This window comes from Pecten maximus, chromosome 2 (assembly GCF_902652985.1).
Source record: "Pecten maximus chromosome 2, xPecMax1.1, whole genome shotgun sequence".
NCBI classification, from domain to species: Eukaryota; Metazoa; Mollusca; class Bivalvia; order Pectinida; family Pectinidae; genus Pecten; species Pecten maximus.
In genome coordinates this window covers 16,202,220-16,222,388 of record NC_047016.1, presented here as the reverse complement: position 1 = coordinate 16,222,388, position 20,169 = coordinate 16,202,220, and the positions used below count along the sequence as shown (strand labels likewise).

Here is a 20,169-nt window from a genome sequence, read left to right as displayed (position 1 = left end):
TAAATCAAGAAGAGTTATGCTTCTTTGCATAGTCATGCGTGATCAACAGAATGTTTGTATGAGACTGTCTCAGCAGGCCGCTTTGCAAAAGAAGATACGACGTTGAATGTACGTAGCCAAGGACGCTTTATCGTTATTCGCGGGAGAGTCCTTTCGATTTATTGACAATGGCAGGTGCAAAACCATTCGTTGACAGTAAGATAAAACAGCGGCCTGTTTTATTGTTTTCTAAGAAGTATTGCCCTGAATCTAAAATGATAAAGGAAATACTCGACGGATACAAGCTGACAAATCAAACCTACGAAGTGGTGGAAATTGAGAACAGACAAGATTGTAACCAAATCGAGGATTACTTCCAGATCATTTGTCTCACAGATAGGCGAGCGGTGAGCATTTACTCTGCAGATTGTTTGTCCTTATTTCTTTATTCATTACGTTGACCCCTGTATAAAATCGGCTGTCACTAGGCTAAATACTGATAATATGGAAATCCCACGTCAACAATTAAGTCACCAAAGAGAGCTGAAAATAACAATAGGTTAATCGAACCGATTTATCTGATAGGTTCTATTGTTATAGGAAGGAGTAATGAAAATAAAGTGCCCACGCTGATGTTCGAACGAGCGACTTTTCGCTCTCAAGGAAACAATTAGACTAAAGCCTGTAAAAGGGGAATCGCTATAGCCTTGAGCCATAGTCCTAACCTTGACAAATAACAAAAATGTAAATATCCGATAATAAACGTAAAAAATCACGATATGAACCTTCGAAGTCTTATATTATATGACTAGCCTGAGCCAATTAAGATGACTTACATAAATGTATATGCTCTACCTTTACATTATTCCCTCATTCACAAAGTCTTCGCCCCAAACACAACTGCAACCCAGGTTCTATAGCTCCAAGGAAGCCCCTCAATCTCTTATACATATGTAGCTTTCACTTGGAGTTGTCAACCATGTTTTGGTAAATGAAAGCAAGTAGTGTGCTTCCACTGGGGATCAAACCTGCAATCCTCAGTTTACTGGTCCACCGCTCTACTGACCGAGCTAAAGAGAGATTACCCCATTGCGAAGCTAGAAGACGACCCTATCTCTATGTACACTATTCACAATTAATACCTGCCACACTGCTCATCTTTTCATTTGAGTTCTTCCCCGAACATATCTAGGTTCTATCTCCTACTTGAAGCCTCTCATTTTCCTACAGCTTGCACTTGGAATGTTCACTGACACCGAATCTGTTATACAATGTATATATATAGGAGTAATGGAAAATACCCTCTCTTTGCTGAGGCTCGAACAATCAACCTTTCACTCTCAAGGACAACATCCTGCCACTAGGCTTATAATGTGTTCCTATTACTATCCACTTTTACACTATCAAACTTTTTTTTTCAATTTTTTTTAATGATACTGTCAAAAGATCTTAGGAGCTTTCATAACACTCGGCTCATCATTCAGGAAAGTAATTTAAATAGGCCTAGGTATAACCCATCAGACTGTGTTGAAATCAGTCAACATAAATAAATTTAGCTACGTGTACAACCATTATCTAATATACATGGTATAACATTGATGCAGGTGTCACCTAGCTACTGTTGTAGCTGAAAAGCATTCATCAGATTCTTTTTCCACTACTAGGGGCCACGGTGGCTGAGTGGTTAAGGTGTCCCGACACTTTATCACTAGCCCTCCACCACTGGGTTGCGAGTTCGAAACCTACGTGGGGCAGTTGCCAGGTACTGACTGTAGGCCGGTGGTTTTTCTCCGGGTACTCCATCTTTCCTCCACCTCCAAACCTGGCACGTCCTTAAATGACCCTGGCTGTTAATAGGACGTTAAACAAAAACAAACCAAATTCCACTACGGAAGCTATGTGTCACCTTGATGTAAATGCATGCAACTGAGCTATTTGACCATGATGGTGTGAGCAAACAAATCCAAAATAAAGCCAGCATGATTTGTTTCAGACATGAAAAACTACCTGATCACTAGGCTTTTGTTCCCCGTTTCTGCAGCAGCTTGGCTCTTTTACCATTTTTGAAGAAGTCCAACAATAATTTTCATTTCCTGGTAAAAATTCAGCTATGTAGACCTACATTTCTCATGTATTTACAGAAGATACTCACTTTAATGTGAGCAAACCATTAAAGAGATTCCTGATATTATGTAAATGCTAGTTGCAGTGTTGTAGACTCATTATGAAATACCTACATCATATGATTCTGAAACTTTTTCACAGTTTATATAATTTGGTGTGGAAAAATTGGTAGTGGAAATGACTCAGAATTGTATGGAAATATCAAGCACTCAATGATTCATATGATTATGTGATGTCAAGTTAGTATAAATACTCAGTGACTTAAATTGACAATAAATATACAAACAAACTTATCAGTTGAAATACAAATGTCATATTTCACTCAACATTTAATGAATCCGGACATAGTCATGATCTTATCTTTTCATTGAAAGTTGAGGAAAAAAAAAGATAGATTTTAACTCATTCTTGATATACTTTTCATATTTTCTCAGGTACCCCAGCTGTTTGTCAGGGGAAAGTACATTGGTGGTGAACCGGAGATCAAACGACTTCATGATTCTGGAAATCTCGGCAAAATTCTTATTTCATTAAAACAATAGAAGTTTTATGAAATAGTTACTTGGACTCTTTCTGATAGTTGTTGTTTCTTTTGAGACAAAGAATGTATCGAAAGTGCCTTTACAGATGTTTCCAAGCCTAAGTGATCGGAACTCCTACATTATTTTGACATGTAGTGGAGCCTGCACCCATTTGATGAAAGGAACAATTAATTTAAACAAAGGGAAAAGGACTTGGCCTAATGATGATTTCTTTTCCATCAGTTTTTGTGTTATAATGATTTAAATTTGAAGGCATAATCATATTTTGATGTTTGAAAGTTTCTTTGATACTGTAGTATTAAACTATTTATGTAAAAATGCTAATCAGAATTCTGTGATAATAATTTTGATATTGTTTATTTCATTTTGCCTTTGAAATTTTATATTATTTTACATTTGTTTTGTATGTATTACATATTATAGAATGACTATCATGTGTACATTTTATGATGGCAATATGTTGCAATTTATGAATGATGCACTATCATTAATTTTGAATTGTGATTTGACAATTGATACATAATTTACATCTTTGTTAATTTTCCCCATCTAGGGATAACAACTAATTGATGTAAGATATCAGAATGTTTTCAAAACAATTTTCTCCTTTATAGATATAATTGTCATACAAAAATATTTACTTCCTAATTTAATTTTGAAAGAGTTTTTTCATGAGTTGTTTTCCTTTTTACATCAACTAGACTGAAATTATTTTACATTTTGTGATATTATTTAAATGGATTTTTAATATTTCTCTAAATATTGTAATCATTTTCTTGTCCTGGCATCAGAGCGTCATGTATCTGGTATTGAAAATTGAATAATGATTGCAGATTTATTGAGAATGAATCGATATGTCAAATTGTGAACTCTATTAAATCTGCAATAAATATAGACAATGCCTATTGGTTGTTGTACTTTTTTATGAGAAGTAAAATCGCCCATTGGTTGTGTACCGTTGTATGTGTTGTAGAATCGCCCATGGGTTGTGTACCGTTGTATGTGTTGTAGAATCGCCCATTGGTTGGTGTACTGTTGTTTGTGTTGTAGAATCGCCCATTGGTTGTGTACCGTTGTTTGTGTTGTAGAATCGCCTATTGCTTGGTGTACTGTTGATTGTGTTGTAGAATTACCCATTGGTTGGTGTACTGTTCTTTGTGTTGTAGAATTGCCCATTTGTTGGTGTACTGTTGTTTGTGTTGTAGAATTGCCCATTGGTTGGTGTACTGTTGTTTGTGTTGTAGAATTGCCCATTGGTTGGTGTACTGTTACCCATTGGTTTGTGTTGTAGAATTGCCCATTGCTTGGTGTACTGTTGATTGTGTTGTAGAATTGCCCATTGGTTGGTGTACTGTTGTTTGTGTTGTAGAATTGCCCATTGGTTGGTGTACTGTTGTTTGTGTTGTAGAATTGCCCATTGGTTGGTGTACTGTTGTTTGTGTTGTAGAATTGCCCATTGGTCGGTGTACTGTTGTTTGTGTTGTAGAATCGCCCATTGGTCTGTGTACTGTTGTATGTGTTATAGAATCACCCATTGGTCGGTGTACTGTTGTTTGTGTTGTATAATATCCCATTGGTTGGTGTACTGTTGTTTGTGTTGTAGAATTACCCATTGGTTGGTGTACTGTTGTTTGTGTTGTATAATATCCCATTGGTTGGTGTACTGTTGTTTGTGTTGTAGAATTACCCATTGGTTTGTGTACTGTTGTTTGTGTTGTAGAATTACCAATTGGTTTGTGTTGTAGAATTGCCCATTGGTTTGTGTACTGTTGTTTGTGTTGTATAATTACCCATTGGTTTGTGTTGTAGAATTGCCCATTGGTTGGTATACTGTTGTTTATGTTGTAGAATTGCCCATTGGTCGCTGTACTGTTGTTTGTGTTGTAGAATCGCCCATTGGTCGGTATACTGTTGTATGTGTTGTATAATTACCCATTGGTTGGTGTGCTGTTGTTTGTGTTGTATAATATCCCATTGGTTGGTGTACTGTTGTATGTGTTGTAGAATCGCCCATTGGTTTGTGTTGTAGCATTGCCCATTGGTTGGTGTACTGTTGTTTGTGTTATAGAATCGCCCATTGGTTTGTGTTGTAGAATTGCCCATTGGTTGGTGTACTGTTGTTTGTGTTGTAGAATCGTCCATTGGTTGGGGTACTGTTGTTTGTGTTGTAGAATTGTCCATTGGTTGGTGTACGCTTGTATGTGTTGTAGAATTACCCATTGGTTGGTGTACTGTTGTTTGTGTTGTAGAATTGTCCATTGGTCGGTGTACTGTTGTTTGTGTTGTAGAATTGCCCATTGGTTTGTGTACTGTTGTATGTGTTGTAGAATCGCCCATTGGTTTGTGTTGTAGAATTGCCCATTGGTTGGTGTACTGTTGTTTGTGTTATAGAATCGCCCATTGGTTTGTGTTGTAGAATTGTCCATTGGTTGGTGTACTGTTGTTTGTGTTGTAGAATTGTCCATTGGTTGATGTACGCTTGTATGTGTTGTCGAATTACCATTGGTTTGTGTTGTAGAATTGTCCATTGGTTGGTGTACTGTTGTTTGTGTTGTAGAATTGTCCATTGGTTGGTGTACGCTTGTATGTGTTGTAGAATTACCCATTGGTTGGATAACTGTTGTTTGTGTTGTAGTATGTATTTCTATTTGTCTGCAGACTGGTTTAGTTTGTTTATTTTATTTAACGTCCTATTAACAGTCAGGTCATTTAAGGACGTGCCAGGTTTTGGAGGTGGAGGAAAGCCGGAGTACCCGGAGAAAAACCACCGGCCTACGGTCAGTACCTGGCAACTGCCCCAAGTAGGTTTCGAACTCGCAGCCCAGAGGTGGAGGGCTAGTGATAAAGTGTCGGGACACCTTAACCACTCAGTCACCGCGGCCCCCTAGTCATTAAGGGCCAAATAGAGTACAAAACTAAAGTTAGAAGCTATGCTGGTACACATTTTAATTTTTTTTTACTTTTGTTGGATTAGTGATAAAGTGTCGGGACACCTTAACCACTCAGCCATCGGTTAGTTTACCCACACAAAGTCGGTGAAAACACAGTATTTCTCTAAGGTATGACATGCAGGTACATTGAAGTTTGTATACGTACTTTCTCCTTTTGTCTTTATGATCGTCTTCATATCTGGACTGAATCAACAGCAATCTTTTCCATTATAAAATAATAGGAGTGTCATTATTTTCCTCTGCACAATGAACACCAAGGAGGGGGTTCATCATTTTTCTCTATACAATTAACACCAGAGGAAGGGTTCATCATTTTTCTCTATACAATTAACACCTGGGGAGGGATTCATCATTTTTCTCTATACAATTAACACCTGGGGAGGGATTCATCATTTTTCTCTATACAATTAACACCAGGGGAGGGATTCATTTACCGATTTTCAAATTCTCAGATCCCTGTGAATGAGCTGTCATTTATCGACCACGTCGACAACAAATGTAGAACAACTTTTAATTTTAGCCTTCAATATGAGATTTGTTATCATCACTTGCGGGAGGTCACGAGTGTATGTACGGAGATACACATATCGCCACTGTGAAGTCATAGTTGGTACTATCACATGCCTGGTGGGTCATAATATAGGTCGGTTATACAATGTATGTTTACGATTAACACCGGGAGAACTGATTAACTACCAAAAACGCAGCTGTTCATCAAGGAACCATGAAGACAGTAGCAGTAATAGGGGCCGGGGCCAGTGGTCTTCCCGCCATCAAATGTTGTCTGGACGAAGGACTCGAACCGACCTGTTTTGAACGGACAGATGACATAGGTGAGTCGATATCATCGTCGGTAACCAACTTGGTAGATATGTACAGTAACATGTAATTTGTACTGGTAGTCAGTTTCCTACTCGGTAGATATGTAATTTGTACTGGTAGTCAGTTTCCTACTCGGTAGATATGTAATTTGTACTGGTAGTCAGTTTCCTACTCGGTAGATATATAATTTGTACTGGTAGTCAGTTTACTACTCGGTAGATATATAATTTGTACTGGTAGTCAGTTTCCTACTCGGTAGATATATAATTTGTACTGGTAGTCAGTTTATTACTCGGTAGATATATAATTTGTACTGGTAGTCAGTTTCCTACTCGGTAGATATGTACTGGTAGTCAGTATCCTACTCGGTAGATATGTAATTTGTACTGGTAGTCAGTTTCCTACTCGGTAGATATATAATTTGTACTGGTAGTCAGTTTACTACTCGGTAGATATATCATTTGTACTGGTAGTCAGTATCCTATTAGGTAGATATATAATTTGTACTGGTAGTCAGTTTCCTACTGGGTAGATATATAATTTGTACTGGTAGTCAGTTTCCTACTGGGTAGATATATAATTTGTACTGGTAGTCAGTTTCCTACTCGGTAGATATATGATTTGTACTGGTAGTCAGTTTCCTACTCGGTAGATATACAATGTGTACTGGTAGTCAGTATCCTTCTTGGTAGATATATAATTTGTACTGGTAGTCAGTTTCCTACTTGGTAGATATATAATTTGTACTGGTAGTCAGTTTCCTACTTGGTAGATATATAATTTGTACTGGTAGTCAGTTCCCTACTCGGTAGATATATAATTTGTACTGGTAGTCAGTTTACTACTCGGTAGATATATAATGTGTACTGGTAGTCAGTTTCCTACTTGGTAGATATATAATTTGTACTGGTAGTCAGTTTCCTACTTGGTAGATATATAATTTGTACTGGTAGTCAGTTCCCTACTCGGTAGATATATAATTTGTACTGGTAGTCAGTTTCCTACTGGGTAGATATATAATTTGTACTGGTAGTCAGTTTCCTACTGGGTAGATATATAATTTGTACTGGTAGTCAGTTTCCTACTCGGTAGATATATGATTTGTACTGGTAGTCAGTTTACTACTCGGTAGATATGTACTGGTAGTCAGTTTCCTACTGGGTAGATATATAATTTGTACTGGTAGTCAGTTTCCTACTGGGTAGATATATAATTTGTACTGGTAGTCAGTTTCCTACTCGGTAGATATATAATTTGTACTGGTAGTCAGTTTACTACTCGGTAGATATATAATTCGTACTGGTAGTCAGTTTCCTACTCGGTAGATATATAATTTGTACTGGTAGTCAGTATCCTACTCGGTAGATATATAATTTGTACTGGTAGTCAGTTTCCTACTCGGTAGATATACAATGTGTACTGGTAGTCAGTATCCTTCTTGGTAGATATATAATTTGTACTGGTAGTCAGTTCCCTACTCGGTAGATATATAATTTGTACTGGTAGTCAGTTTACTACTCGGTAGATATATAATGTGTACTGGTAGTCTGTTTCCTACTTGGTAGATATATAATTTGTACTGGTAGTCAGTTTCCTACTTGGTAGATATATAATTTGTACTGGTAGTCAGTTCCCTACTCGGTAGATATATAATTTGTACTGGTAGTCAGTTTCCTACTCGGTAGATATATAATTTGTACTGGTAGTCAGTATCCTACTGGGTAGATATATAATTTGTACTAGTAGTCAGTATCCTACTCGGTAGATATGTACTGGTAGTCAGTATCCTACTCGGTAGATATATAATGTGTACTGGTAGTCAGTATCCTACTGGGTAGATATATAATTTGTACTGGTAGTCAGTTTCCTACTCGGTAGATATATAATTTGTACTGGTAGTCAGTTTCCTACTCGGTAGATATATAATTTGTACTGGTAGTCAGTTTACTACTCGGTAGATATATAATGTGTACTGGTAGTCAGTTCCCTACTCGGTAGATATGTAATTTGTACTGGTAGTCAGTTTCCTACTCGGTAGATATGTAATTTGTACTGGTAGTCAGTTTCCTACTTGGTAGATATATAATGTGTACTGGTAGTCAGTTTCCTACTCGGTAGATATATAATTTATACTGGTAGTCAGTTTCCTACTCGGTAGATATATAATTTGTACTGGTAGTCAGTTTCCTACTCGGTAGATATATAATTTGTACTGGTAGTCAGTTTACTACTCGGTAGATATATAATTTGTACTGGTAGTCAGTTTACTACTTGGTAGATATATAATTTGTACTGGTAGTCAGTATCCTACTTGGTAGATATATAATTTGTACTGGTAGTCAGTATCCTACTTGGTAGATATATAATTTGTACTGGTAGTCAGTTTACTACTCGGTAGATATATAATTTGTATTGGTAGTCAGTATCCTACTCGGTAGATATATAATTTGTACTGGTAGTCAGTTTCCTACTCGGTAGATATATAATGTGTACTGGTAGTCAGTTTCTTACTCGGTAGATATATAATGTGTACTGGTAGTCAGTATCCTACTCGGTAGATATATAATGTGTACTGGTAGTCAGTTTCCTACTCGGTAGATATATAATGTGTACTGGTAGTCAGTTTCTTACTCGGTAGATATATAATGTGTACTGGTAGTCAGTATCCTACTCGGTAGATATATAATGTGTACTGGTAGTCAGTTTCCTACTCGGTAGATATATAATTTGTACTGGTAGTCAGTTTCCTACTCGGTAGATATATAATTTGTACTGGTAGTCAGTTTCCTACTCGGTAGATATATAATTTGTACTGGTAGTCAGTTTCTTACTCGGTAGATATATAATGTGTACTGGAAGTCAGTTTCCTACTCGGTAGATATATAATGTGTACTGGTAGTCAGTTTCCTACTCGGTAGATATATAATTTGTACTGGTAGTCAGTTTCCTACTCGGTAGATATATAATGTGTACTGGTAGTCAGTTTTCTACTCGGTAGATATATAATTTGTACTGGTATTCAGTATCCTACTCGGTAGATATATAATTTGTACTGGTAGTCAGTTTCCTACTCGGTAGATATATAATTTGTACTGGTAGTCAGTTTCCTACTCGGTAGATATATAATTTGTACTTGTAGTCAGTTTCCTACTCGGTAGATATATAATTTGTACTGGTAGTCAGTTTCCTACTCGGTAGATATATAATTTGTACTGGTAGTCAGTTTCCTACTCGGTAGATATATAATGTGTACTGGTAGTCAGTTTCCTACTCGGTAGATATATAATTTGTACTGGTAGTCAGTTTCCTACTCGGTAGATATATAATTTGTACTGGTAGTCAGTTTACTACTCGGTAGATATATAATTTGTACTGGTAGTCAGTATCCTACTCGGTAGATATATAATTTGTACTGGTAGTCAGTTTCCTACTCGGTAGATATATAATTTGTACTGGTAGTCAGTTTCCTACTCGGTAGATATATAATTTGTACTGGTCGTCAGTATCCTACTCGGTAGATATATAATGTGTACTGGTAGCCAGTATCCTACTCGGTAGATATATAATTTGTACTGGTAGTCAGTTTCCTACTCGGTAGATATATAATTTGTACTTGTAGTCAGTTTCCTACTCGGTAGATATATAATTTGTACTGGTAGTCAGTTTCCTACTCGGTAGATATATAATGTGTACTGGTAGTCAGTTTCCTACTCGGTAGATATATAATTTGTACTGGTAGTCAGTTTCCTACTCGGTAGATATATAATTTGTACTGGTAGTCAGTTTACTACTCGGTAGATATATAATTTGTACTGGTAGTCAGTATCCTACTCGGTAGATATATAATTTGTACTGGTAGTCAGTTTCCTACTCGGTAGATATATAATTTGTACTGGTAGTCAGTTTCCTACTCGGTAGATATATAATTTGTACTGGTCGTCAGTATCCTACTCGGTAGATATATAATGTGTACTGGTAGCCAGTATCCTACTCGGTAGATATATAATTTGTACTGGTAGTCAGTTTCCTACTCGGTAGATATATAATTTGTACTGGTAGTCAGTATCCTACTCGGTAGATATATACTTTGTACTGGTAGTCAGTATCCTACTGGGTAGATATATAATTTGTACTGGTAGTCAGTTTACTACTCGGTAGATATATAATGTGTACTGGTAGTCAGTATCCTACTCGGTAGATATATAATTTGTACTGGTAGTCAGTTTACTACTCGGTAGATATATAATTTGTACTGGTAGTCAGTATCCTACTCGGTAGATATATAATTTGTACTGGTAGTCAGTATCCTATTTGGTAGATATATAATTTGTACTGGTAGTCAGTATCCTACTCGGTAGATATATAATTTGTACTGGTAGTCAGTATCCTACGCGGTAGATATATAATTTGTACTGGTAGTCAGTTTCCTACTCGGTAGATATATAATTTGTACTGGTAGTCAGTATCCTACTCGGTAGATATATAATTTGTACTGGTAGTCAGTATCCTACTTGGTAGATATATAATTAGTACTGGTAGTCAGTATCCTACTCGGTAGATATATAATTTGTACTGGTAGTCAGTTTCCTACTCGGTAGATATATAATTTGTACTGGTAGTCAGTATCCTACTCGGTAGATATATAATTTGTACTGGTAGTCAGTATCCTACTCGGTAGATATATAATTTGTACTGGTAGTCAGTTTCCTACTCGGTAGATATATAATTTGTACTGGTAGTCAGTTTCCTACTTGGTAGATATATAATTTGTACTGGTAGTCAGTTTCCTACTCGGTAGATATATAATGTGTACTGGTAGTCAGTTTCCTACTCGGTAGATATATAATTTGTACTGGTAGTCAGTTTCCTACTCGGTAGATATATAATTTGTACTGGTAGTCAGTTTCCTACTCGGTAGATATATAATTTGTACTGGTAGTCAGTTTCCTACTTGGTAGATATATAATTTGTACTGGTAGTCAGTTTCCTACTCGGTAGATATATAATGTGTACTGGTAGTCAGTTTCCTACTCGGTAGATATATTATTTGTACTGGTAGTCAGTTTCCTACTCGGTAGATATATTATTTGTACTGGTAGTCAGTTTCCTACTCGGTAGATATATTATTTGTACTGGTAGTCAGTTTCCTACTCGGTAGATATATTATTTGTACTGGTAGTCAGTTTCCTACTCGGTAGATATATAATGTGTACTGGTAGTCAGTTTCCTACTCGGTAGATATATTATTTGTACTGCTAGTCTGGTATGCATGTGAATGTCATAAAAAGATACATAGATAGGAAAGTAATTTGCGTTTTTTTAAATTCAATATGCTAGAAAACGAAATGTTTACTAAATGCTGGTCGAAATAAAATTTCAAGAATTTTGAAAAATCAAAGTACAGTAATTAAGTAAAAAGTATATTATTTATATTGATGGATAGTAACGCCATAGGTTAGTACAATGCAGAAACACTGGTATTAATACAGTCTAAAACGGTTCGCTGACCACAGGTGGACTCTGGAACTACACGGACCAAGTCCGTCCTGACCAGGCATGCGTGATGAAGTCGACGGTGATCAACACGAGTAAGGAGATGATGTGCTACAGTGATTTCCCCATCCCGGAGGAGTATCCAATCTACATGCACAACACCTACGTCCAGAAATACTTCCGGTTGTATGCGGAAAGGTTTGACCTGGAAAAATACATTAAGTTCAATAACGAGGTGAGTGGAAGACTGTTGTTTGAGGAATAGTGGCGTTTTCAACACTTCCGGAACTATCTGTATATACATGTATGGCTTATGGATAAGAGACCGAATATAGAGGTTATTGTCATACTTCCGGTCTTACACGAACAATATTGGTCCTTGGTCTAGAACTAGTACTTCCGGATATATGCACCACAAACGAATGATGGTATAACTAGACTTATTGTACAGAATGAGATGTGTCGGCTCGAGTCTCTTTGTCACTCCTCTGTAATTGTACCTTCAAGTTTGCCATGACATATTCCAGGGGTGCAGAAAGCGAGAGCGAACTAAACCTCTAGAGTGTCGATGATGTTTACCCTAACATTTACAGTATATGAAGGGACAATGTCAATGTGGAAGGATAGAGAGAACAGCACGTGTTGTAGCAAGTGCAGCTGATCACTTTTGGCCTCTTTTGTGTTCAAAAGCAAGAAATTGATCCCTTTCCCTATCTATACAGAAGATCTAGTAATTTATTCAAACCCTTGAACTCCGCGTGGGTACTCTATTGAATAGCTAGACAAATTTCATAGATGACGGATTCAAAATACCATTGTTGTGATGTGAGGCTAGAAGTGAGTTGCTTGATCATGGAAGCAAATCTAAACTGTCCATATATGTCCGTCTATATAGGTGTCATATTAAACTTGATATTATAACTAAAATATCAAATTTGAGAGTATACAAACATAAAATATCCAATTTGATATTATACATAAGATGTCAAATTTGATAGTATATGTGAATAGAAATCAGCAACTCTCACTTGTCGTAATTTCATTTTATTCTTATCAACTGCTTCATCAAATCGCACCGGTACATGTAGCACTTACATATTTATCGGATTCACGTCCACATTTCCCTTAAAATGAAATTCTCGCTTTGATACATCTATTTGAAAACCTTATATATACTGCAGCATGGCTTTATTTCATATGGTGCAGGTAATACGCATAGTGAAACACGAAGAATACGAAACTACAGGACAATGGACGCTCCAGGTCCGTGACCGGAAGTCGAAAGAAGTCACTTCCTATGTTTTTGACGCCGTTATGGTTGCCACAGGACATCATGCCCAAAAGAAGATGCCAGATTTCCCCGGAATGGATACATTCGAAGGGAGCATAACACACACACATGACTTTAAATCTTTGGAAGATTACAAGGACAAGAGAGTTGTAGCTGTAGGAGTGGGCAACTCGGGTGGTGACGTAGCCGTGGAGGTGTCAAGGATTGCCTCCAAAGTAAGCACTCTTGTTGCTGCTATATTTTTCAAATCTCAAACTTCTAACAAGTAGATATTTAATGATTTAGGGTTGTTTTAAAATAATGTTATATTAAATGCATGTGCATATTCAGTCACTTCGCATTTAGATACGAAACTTTCCTATTCAGCTTCGACCACTATTATGATATCGATCGGAATTTGTTCACCTCATTCGTTTCTTCTTTAATGTGTGGGACATAGCAAACAAAAACATGATTCTTTATCATAACGTTTTAACAGGAGCATGTCTTTAATTTAATCCAATATCTAATGGCAAACCGAAACAGGAATGGTATACACGTTATTATATGTTTTTAACGTTAATTTGACACTTAGGTTTTAAATGGATTTCAGCTTTTTCTGAGCACTCGTCGAGGTACATGGGTAATGAATCGCATTGCCTACAACGGCATTCCAGTTGACATGTTGTTTACTCGCCGAGCGATGGATTTTTTGAGGTTACATCTCCCAGAGTCTCTTGTAAACTTTGAAATGCATTCCAGATTGAACGCTAGATTCGATCATGCCAAATACTCACTGAGACCAAAGCATAACGCCTTCTCCCAACATCCAACCGTCAACGATGACTTACCAAACAAGATCGCTAACGGTTCTGTCATCATCAAACCCAACATCAAATGCTTCTCGGAAACCGAGGTAGAGTTTGATAACGGGACGAAGGAGGAAGTTGATGCGGTCATTCTCGGGACGGGTTATATATTTGGTTTTCCATTCATTGACAAGTCTGTATTTGACGTTAAGGACAATCAGGTTGACCTGTATAAGTATATTTTTCCCTCCTGACCTTGAGAAGCCGACCTTGAGCGTGATAGGATGTTTCCAGCCGCTTGGCGCCATTATGCCTCTGTCCGAGATGCAGGCCCGACTTGCCACTCGCGTGTTCAAGGTATATTATTGTGTTTAATAGTAATACAAATCCTGCTCCTTTGAGCTATCTTTATTCTCAGACAAATAACGTCGTAGGTTTAAAACAGAAAAGCGAAATTCAGAAAACAGGTAGACATGAATAAGACCTAAAGTTGTGCGAGATTGGTAAAGATATACGTATATGATCAACAGTGTTATGTTACCTTTTCTACAGTCCCGATCACATCATTGTACACTCCAATAAGTGTTATGTTACCTTTTCTACAGTCCCGATCACATCATTGTACACTCCAATAAGTGTTATATGACGTTTTCTACAGTCCCGATCACATCATTGTACACTCCAATAAGTGTTATGTTACCTTTTCTACAGTCCCGATCACATCATTGCACACTCCAATAAGTGTTATGTTACCTTTTCTACAGTCCCGATCACATCATTGTACACTCCAATAAGTGTTATGTTACCTTTTCTACAGTCCCGATCACATCATTGTACACTCCAATAAGTGTTATGTTACCTTTTCTACAGTCCCGATCACATCATTGTACACTCCAATAAGTGTTATGTTACCTTTTCTACAGTCCCGATCACATCATTGTACACCCCAATAAGTGTTATGTTACCTTTTCTACAGTCCCGATCACATCATTGTACACTCCAATAAGTGTTATGTTACCTTTTCTACAGTCCCGATCACATCATTGTACACTCCAATAAGTGTTATGTTACCTTTTCTACAGTCCCGATCACATCATTGTACACTCCAATAAGTGTTATGTTACCTTTTCTACAGTCCCGATCACATCATTGTACACTCCAATAAGTGTTATGTTACCTTTTCTACAGTCCCGATCACATCATTGTACACTCCAATAAGTGTTATGTTACCTTTTCTACAGTCCCGATCACATCATTGTACACTCCAATAAGTGTTATGTTACCTTTTCTACAGTCCCGATCACATCATTGTACACTCCAATAAGTGTTATGTTACCTTTTCTACAGTCCCGATCACATCATTGTACACTCCAATAAGTGTTATGTTACCTTTTCTACAGTCCCGATCACATCATTGTACACTCCAATAAGTGTTATGTTACCTTTTCTACAGTCCCGATCACATCATTGTACACTCCAATAAGTGTTATGTTACCTTTTCTACAGTCCCGATCATAGCATTGTACACTCCAATAAGTGTTATGTTACCTTTTCTACAGTCCCGATCACATCATTGTACACTCCAATAAGTGTTATGTTACCTACAGTCCTGATCACATCATTGTACACTCCAATAAGTGTTATGTTACCTTTTCTACAGTCCCGATCACATCATTGTACACTCCAATAAGTGTTATGTTACCTTTTCTACGGTCCCGATCACAGCATTGTCAACATATTCCAAAATAGTCAAAAGTGCCCATTGCTTTTTCGGTTCAATAGTGGCTACCACACGGTAGGCATTTCCAAGAAGGACAAAGCGGCTGCATGCTATAGTTTACTTAAGTATTGAACTGTTTTTGTATGGTATTTATGAGCAAGCAAACAACAATGTGTTAACGCACATTATGTTGTTTGCTTGCAAAGCTCTAGAGCACATTATGTTGTTTGCTTACAAAGCTCTGGCATTCAAATAGATCATGAATACCTTACCAAAGCAGTTCAACGCTTATATTATATTCCTTTTACTTTTTTTTTAATTTTTAAATGCTATAATTCATATTTAAAATTCATAATTCCCGCCTTACCGGCAGTCATCAGATTTTTTGTCAGTCGTTGGAACAGCCGGAACATGGTCGCGTGCTTTTTGGCAAACAAAATAGTACATGGAAAATTAAGAACTTAATTTTTGTTAATGATTTTATTATCAACGTAATGCGTAAATGGCATATTTTATAACAAATTACGTAAACATAATAATTAGCCGTTCCGGTTTGTGTTGTATTATACGCTGATAAGTGTAGCGCGTGATGGATGGCGTTTAAACTTACATCAATACAAGAACTCTCCAACAGACTTTATAGTGACAATGCCAGACAAATGTAAATATTTCATTTTGGTTCCTTTGTATCTGAAATTGTATTGAAAAGTGCTTATATTGTATGTCTCGTTTGTACGATCCTATAGGGAGATGTCCAGCTGCCGTCCAGAGTTGACCGGTGGACAGACATACGTAAAAAAAGAATTGCCATGCGCCATCGGTACGTGGAATCTACTCGCCATACTATACAGGTGGATTTCATCACATACATGGATGAACTGGCCGATCTGGTAGGCTGCTCTCCTGACATAGGTAAGTTATTACGCTACTGATAAAGAATTTATAATTATTATATCGGTGATGTAGTACCGTATTGTTGAACTTATCAGATCTGACATTTTGTAAATCTTGTTCTAGTTAAAATGTTGTTGCGGGATCCACTACTTGCCATGAAGTGTGTCTTTGGACCCTGTACACCGTATCAGTTCCGACTGGAGGGGCCAGGTAAATGGGGAGGAGCCCGACAGGCCATACTGACACAGTGGAACCGCACGTGGCACCCAATGAAAACCAGACCACTGGACATAAAACAGGACGAACCTCATAGCTTGTATTTTAAAGTAGCCGCGGCTTTGGTGATTCTGTATATAGTGTATTGTATCCTCGTCTGACATCATACAGTAAGTGTTGGCCGCATTATGACCAACATCAGCGTACTAAGGTGTACTACCAAGGCCAAAGTATGCAAACTATTTCGGTGATGGAATTTTTTATAAGCATGGGGCAAATGCATGTAACGTTTACATGTATATTGTAACTTGTATTCTGTTTACCGACATGGACAGTTTCTCAAAGTCTCTTAGTTCTGACAACTGTAATTATTGGTAACATTCTATAACTGATTCATATAGCATCCAGAAGAAGGAAAACACTTTCGATATTTATTGAATTATTATGAACATTAAGATATACAACTGTACATAGACACATAAAAGGAGTCGTAGAAAGTGGCGATATGAAAACAGTTTTTGTTTCGGATCTATATAGATGTACCCCATATTATGCCCTATCTTTGAATGAAAAGTTAATAACGAAGGCGCTCTGTTTGAAAGTATGAATTTAATGTAAATACTCAACAACAGAGTAAAGCTGCTGGACGTAACAGAGTCTAATCTTGACCTTCAGAAGGCGCCTTTAAAGCATTTAATGCAATTAGGTAGATGTTTGTTTACAGCGAACGATACAAATGTACCTTTCCATGTGATGTTTCCTCGGCTCGCTAAGTTGGTACGTGCGGTTTTACTGGAGAGAGGAACGATAGCATTCCACGCGAGATGTATTCGATCGAAACTCACTCAGTTGGTATGTTCATTATTGGAGAAAAGAACGTCTTGTAAATATATCTGCGACCTTGAAAAATATATTCTAAAACACTTCACTCCAGCGCATGTGTGGGATTCGGTTATCATTTTCAGGAATGATCAAGCGATGACGTTGATCAGGACTTGTTAATACCGCGGCTAGTTTAGAACCAACATTTTGATCAGGACTTGTTAATACCGCGGCTAGTTTAGATGACGTTGATCAAGACTTGTTAATACCGCGGCTAGTTTAGAACCAACATTTTGATCAGGACTTGTTAATACCGCGGCTAGTTTAGATGACGTTGATCAGGACTTGTTAATACCGCGGCTAGTTTAGAACCAACTTTTCCTTCAGCTCCACCAATGTGATTTAGATGAATTTTGCAAAGACAGATTCTGAGATGGTCCTAACAATTTTTCTTTTCTTGTTTTCTCCTTATTATTTTTTTTTCTAAAATACAAGATGGTACTATGCTTGTCATCTTAAAAAGCAAAGTTTAAAATGATACTATTCCGAAAAGGAAGGATTCATTTTCTAAACCAATTGGAAAATAAAAGCTTCTAGAAGTGTTTCAAAACTGCATAGGAAATTTGGTTACATTCCCAGAATACTTGAACTATTGTATCTCGGTCTAAGGTGTATAAGCCATATGAAGGATTGTCAGCGAGACCAGTCTTGTATTTTGTTGTTGGAATATGATTATTATTCTTACCATTGGAGTTTTGTTTAGTAATTGTTAGAAACGAAATTTAGTTTATTTTACCTGTTTATCGTTCACATTGTCAAGTATTTCTACCCATTGTTTACTAACAGTTGTTATAACCTTACTCAGAGTATTACATATAATAAGATGTATTTCCTTAGCTCCTTTAATGCTTTTGACGGGTAAATTCAGGGTTCTCATCAGATGTACTAAACCTACAGTTGTTTTATGTCCAATATTGTTCTGATTAATATATCTTCTTAAAACCGATAGTATGCTGTAATACTGTAGATTGTTTGTGTCTGTACTGTATTTGATATTAAATTCACCACGTATATAAAATGTGTGTTTTTTTGTTTTTTGATTTAATCAAATCATTAACTATAGTTATTCCACATCTATAACATTCAGGGTAAAATGTTCATATTCTTATTTGTTAACTTTGTTATAGCATAAAGGTAACTTTAAAAACGATTGTCCTTTTTCTTTAACAAGATATTCATAAAGAATTGTACTCCACGTTTTCATTTATACACCTTTCCATAACAAATTTGATCTTGTATTTTTACATAGAGCTATATTTTACCACCAAAGTTAACGACAGGAACACTTTACCCTTGATTCTTTTACCAACTTCAGAAGTCGGGTTACTATTTCTCAGAAATCTGAAGGGTCCGAACATAACTCAAATAGAGATGTTACATCGTTTCTAAGAGTCAAATAGATCTGATTCAAAAACATACTTTCAGTGGTTTACTGGAAACTCTGAGCGAGAGGATGAATATTGATATATGTTTTCAATATATCCAGCCATTTGTCTTGTTTTTGAAAAAGTCACTGTATCCAACTTTGTTTCAAGGGCAACAGGTACGCCATCTTAAGACCTCCATCATCTCTCTTGATTTTATTAACCTTGTCATTTTAATGAAGTTCATAAAGGATACAACTGAGTTCATGAATAATTCACAAGGATTCAGTAAAGAAATAAACACTGAAGATAAACTTCGGAAAAAGAATATTTGTTAAGTTAATTCTTAAATCAGATGTTCTGGAAAATGTGTTAGTTCTTTTAAGCAACTCCTCCTTTCTATCTAGTATAAGTGAACTGTCATTAGCATATTGCAGAAATATAATTGGAAAACTGTTGCAATTGCTTAGTGGCAGAATCAGTTTACGGTGAAAATGTTTAATCTATTTTCGTATTTCAAAGTTAAAATTCTCAAATACTTTATCAATGTGCTTTTTCAAAATTCTGAAAAATCCTGGGAACTTTTCAAAATTCTGGGAAATGCTGGGAACTGTTTTATATAGCACTTCTAAGTGGGGTACCCATAAATAACGAAGTTTTCTATTGAGTGAGGTAGAGCAAACTACTAGAAAGTGTACCTATCAAAATAAGTTTGTTTTTGTGTCAAATCATCTGTTTTCGGATGTTATTATATATCGTTAATACATAGATAAAGCTTATACAGTCATAGTTTAACTGAAATGGATTTGATTAGACAAAATAAAAATGGCCACCAAAAAAAAATAAAACAAATGTTATTGCTACTATATTTCTACTACTAAACATGACACAACAAACAGATAACACATCAAATTTAAAGTTTATTATACTATATAAATAATAACATATAACATTACCACTTCCCAATTCATATGCAAGATAAATGAAATATCTGTGTATGGCACAACTCCATCATATACATTTAATGCTGCCACATCTACAACTACCATTATTACAAATATAAAGATATACCGCAAAATCAAAAAAACTACCATTATTACAAA

At 36.5% G+C, this 20,169-nt stretch overlaps 1 protein-coding gene and 1 pseudogene across 1 annotated transcript; both read left to right on the top strand.

Annotated features, from left to right (window-relative positions):
• Nucleotides 1–66: 66 nt before the first annotated feature.
• On the top strand, nucleotides 67–3,550 carry LOC117319691 (glutaredoxin-C8-like). The gene is made up of 2 exons (XM_033874459.1): nucleotides 67–386; nucleotides 2,538–3,550. Exons 1-2 carry the CDS (start codon nucleotides 168–170, stop codon nucleotides 2,643–2,645), a joined length of 327 nt encoding a protein of 108 aa, XP_033730350.1. The 5' UTR covers nucleotides 67–167; the 3' UTR covers nucleotides 2,646–3,550.
• A 2,621-nt stretch (nucleotides 3,551–6,171) lies between these two features.
• LOC117319682 lies at nucleotides 6,172–18,736 on the top strand (annotated as a pseudogene).
• The last annotated feature ends 1,433 nt before the right edge of the window (nucleotides 18,737–20,169 follow it).

Bases quoted from the DNA above. Each gene is read 5' to 3' on its own strand.
- LOC117319691 (XM_033874459.1), top strand. From the start codon at position 168: ATGGCAGGTGCAAAACCATTCGTTGACAGTAAGATAAAACAGCGGCCT. The intron at 387-2,537 runs GTGAGCATTTAC...ATATTTTCTCAG, and splicing joins GTCTCACAGATAGGCGAGCG to GTACCCCAGCTGTTTGTCAG.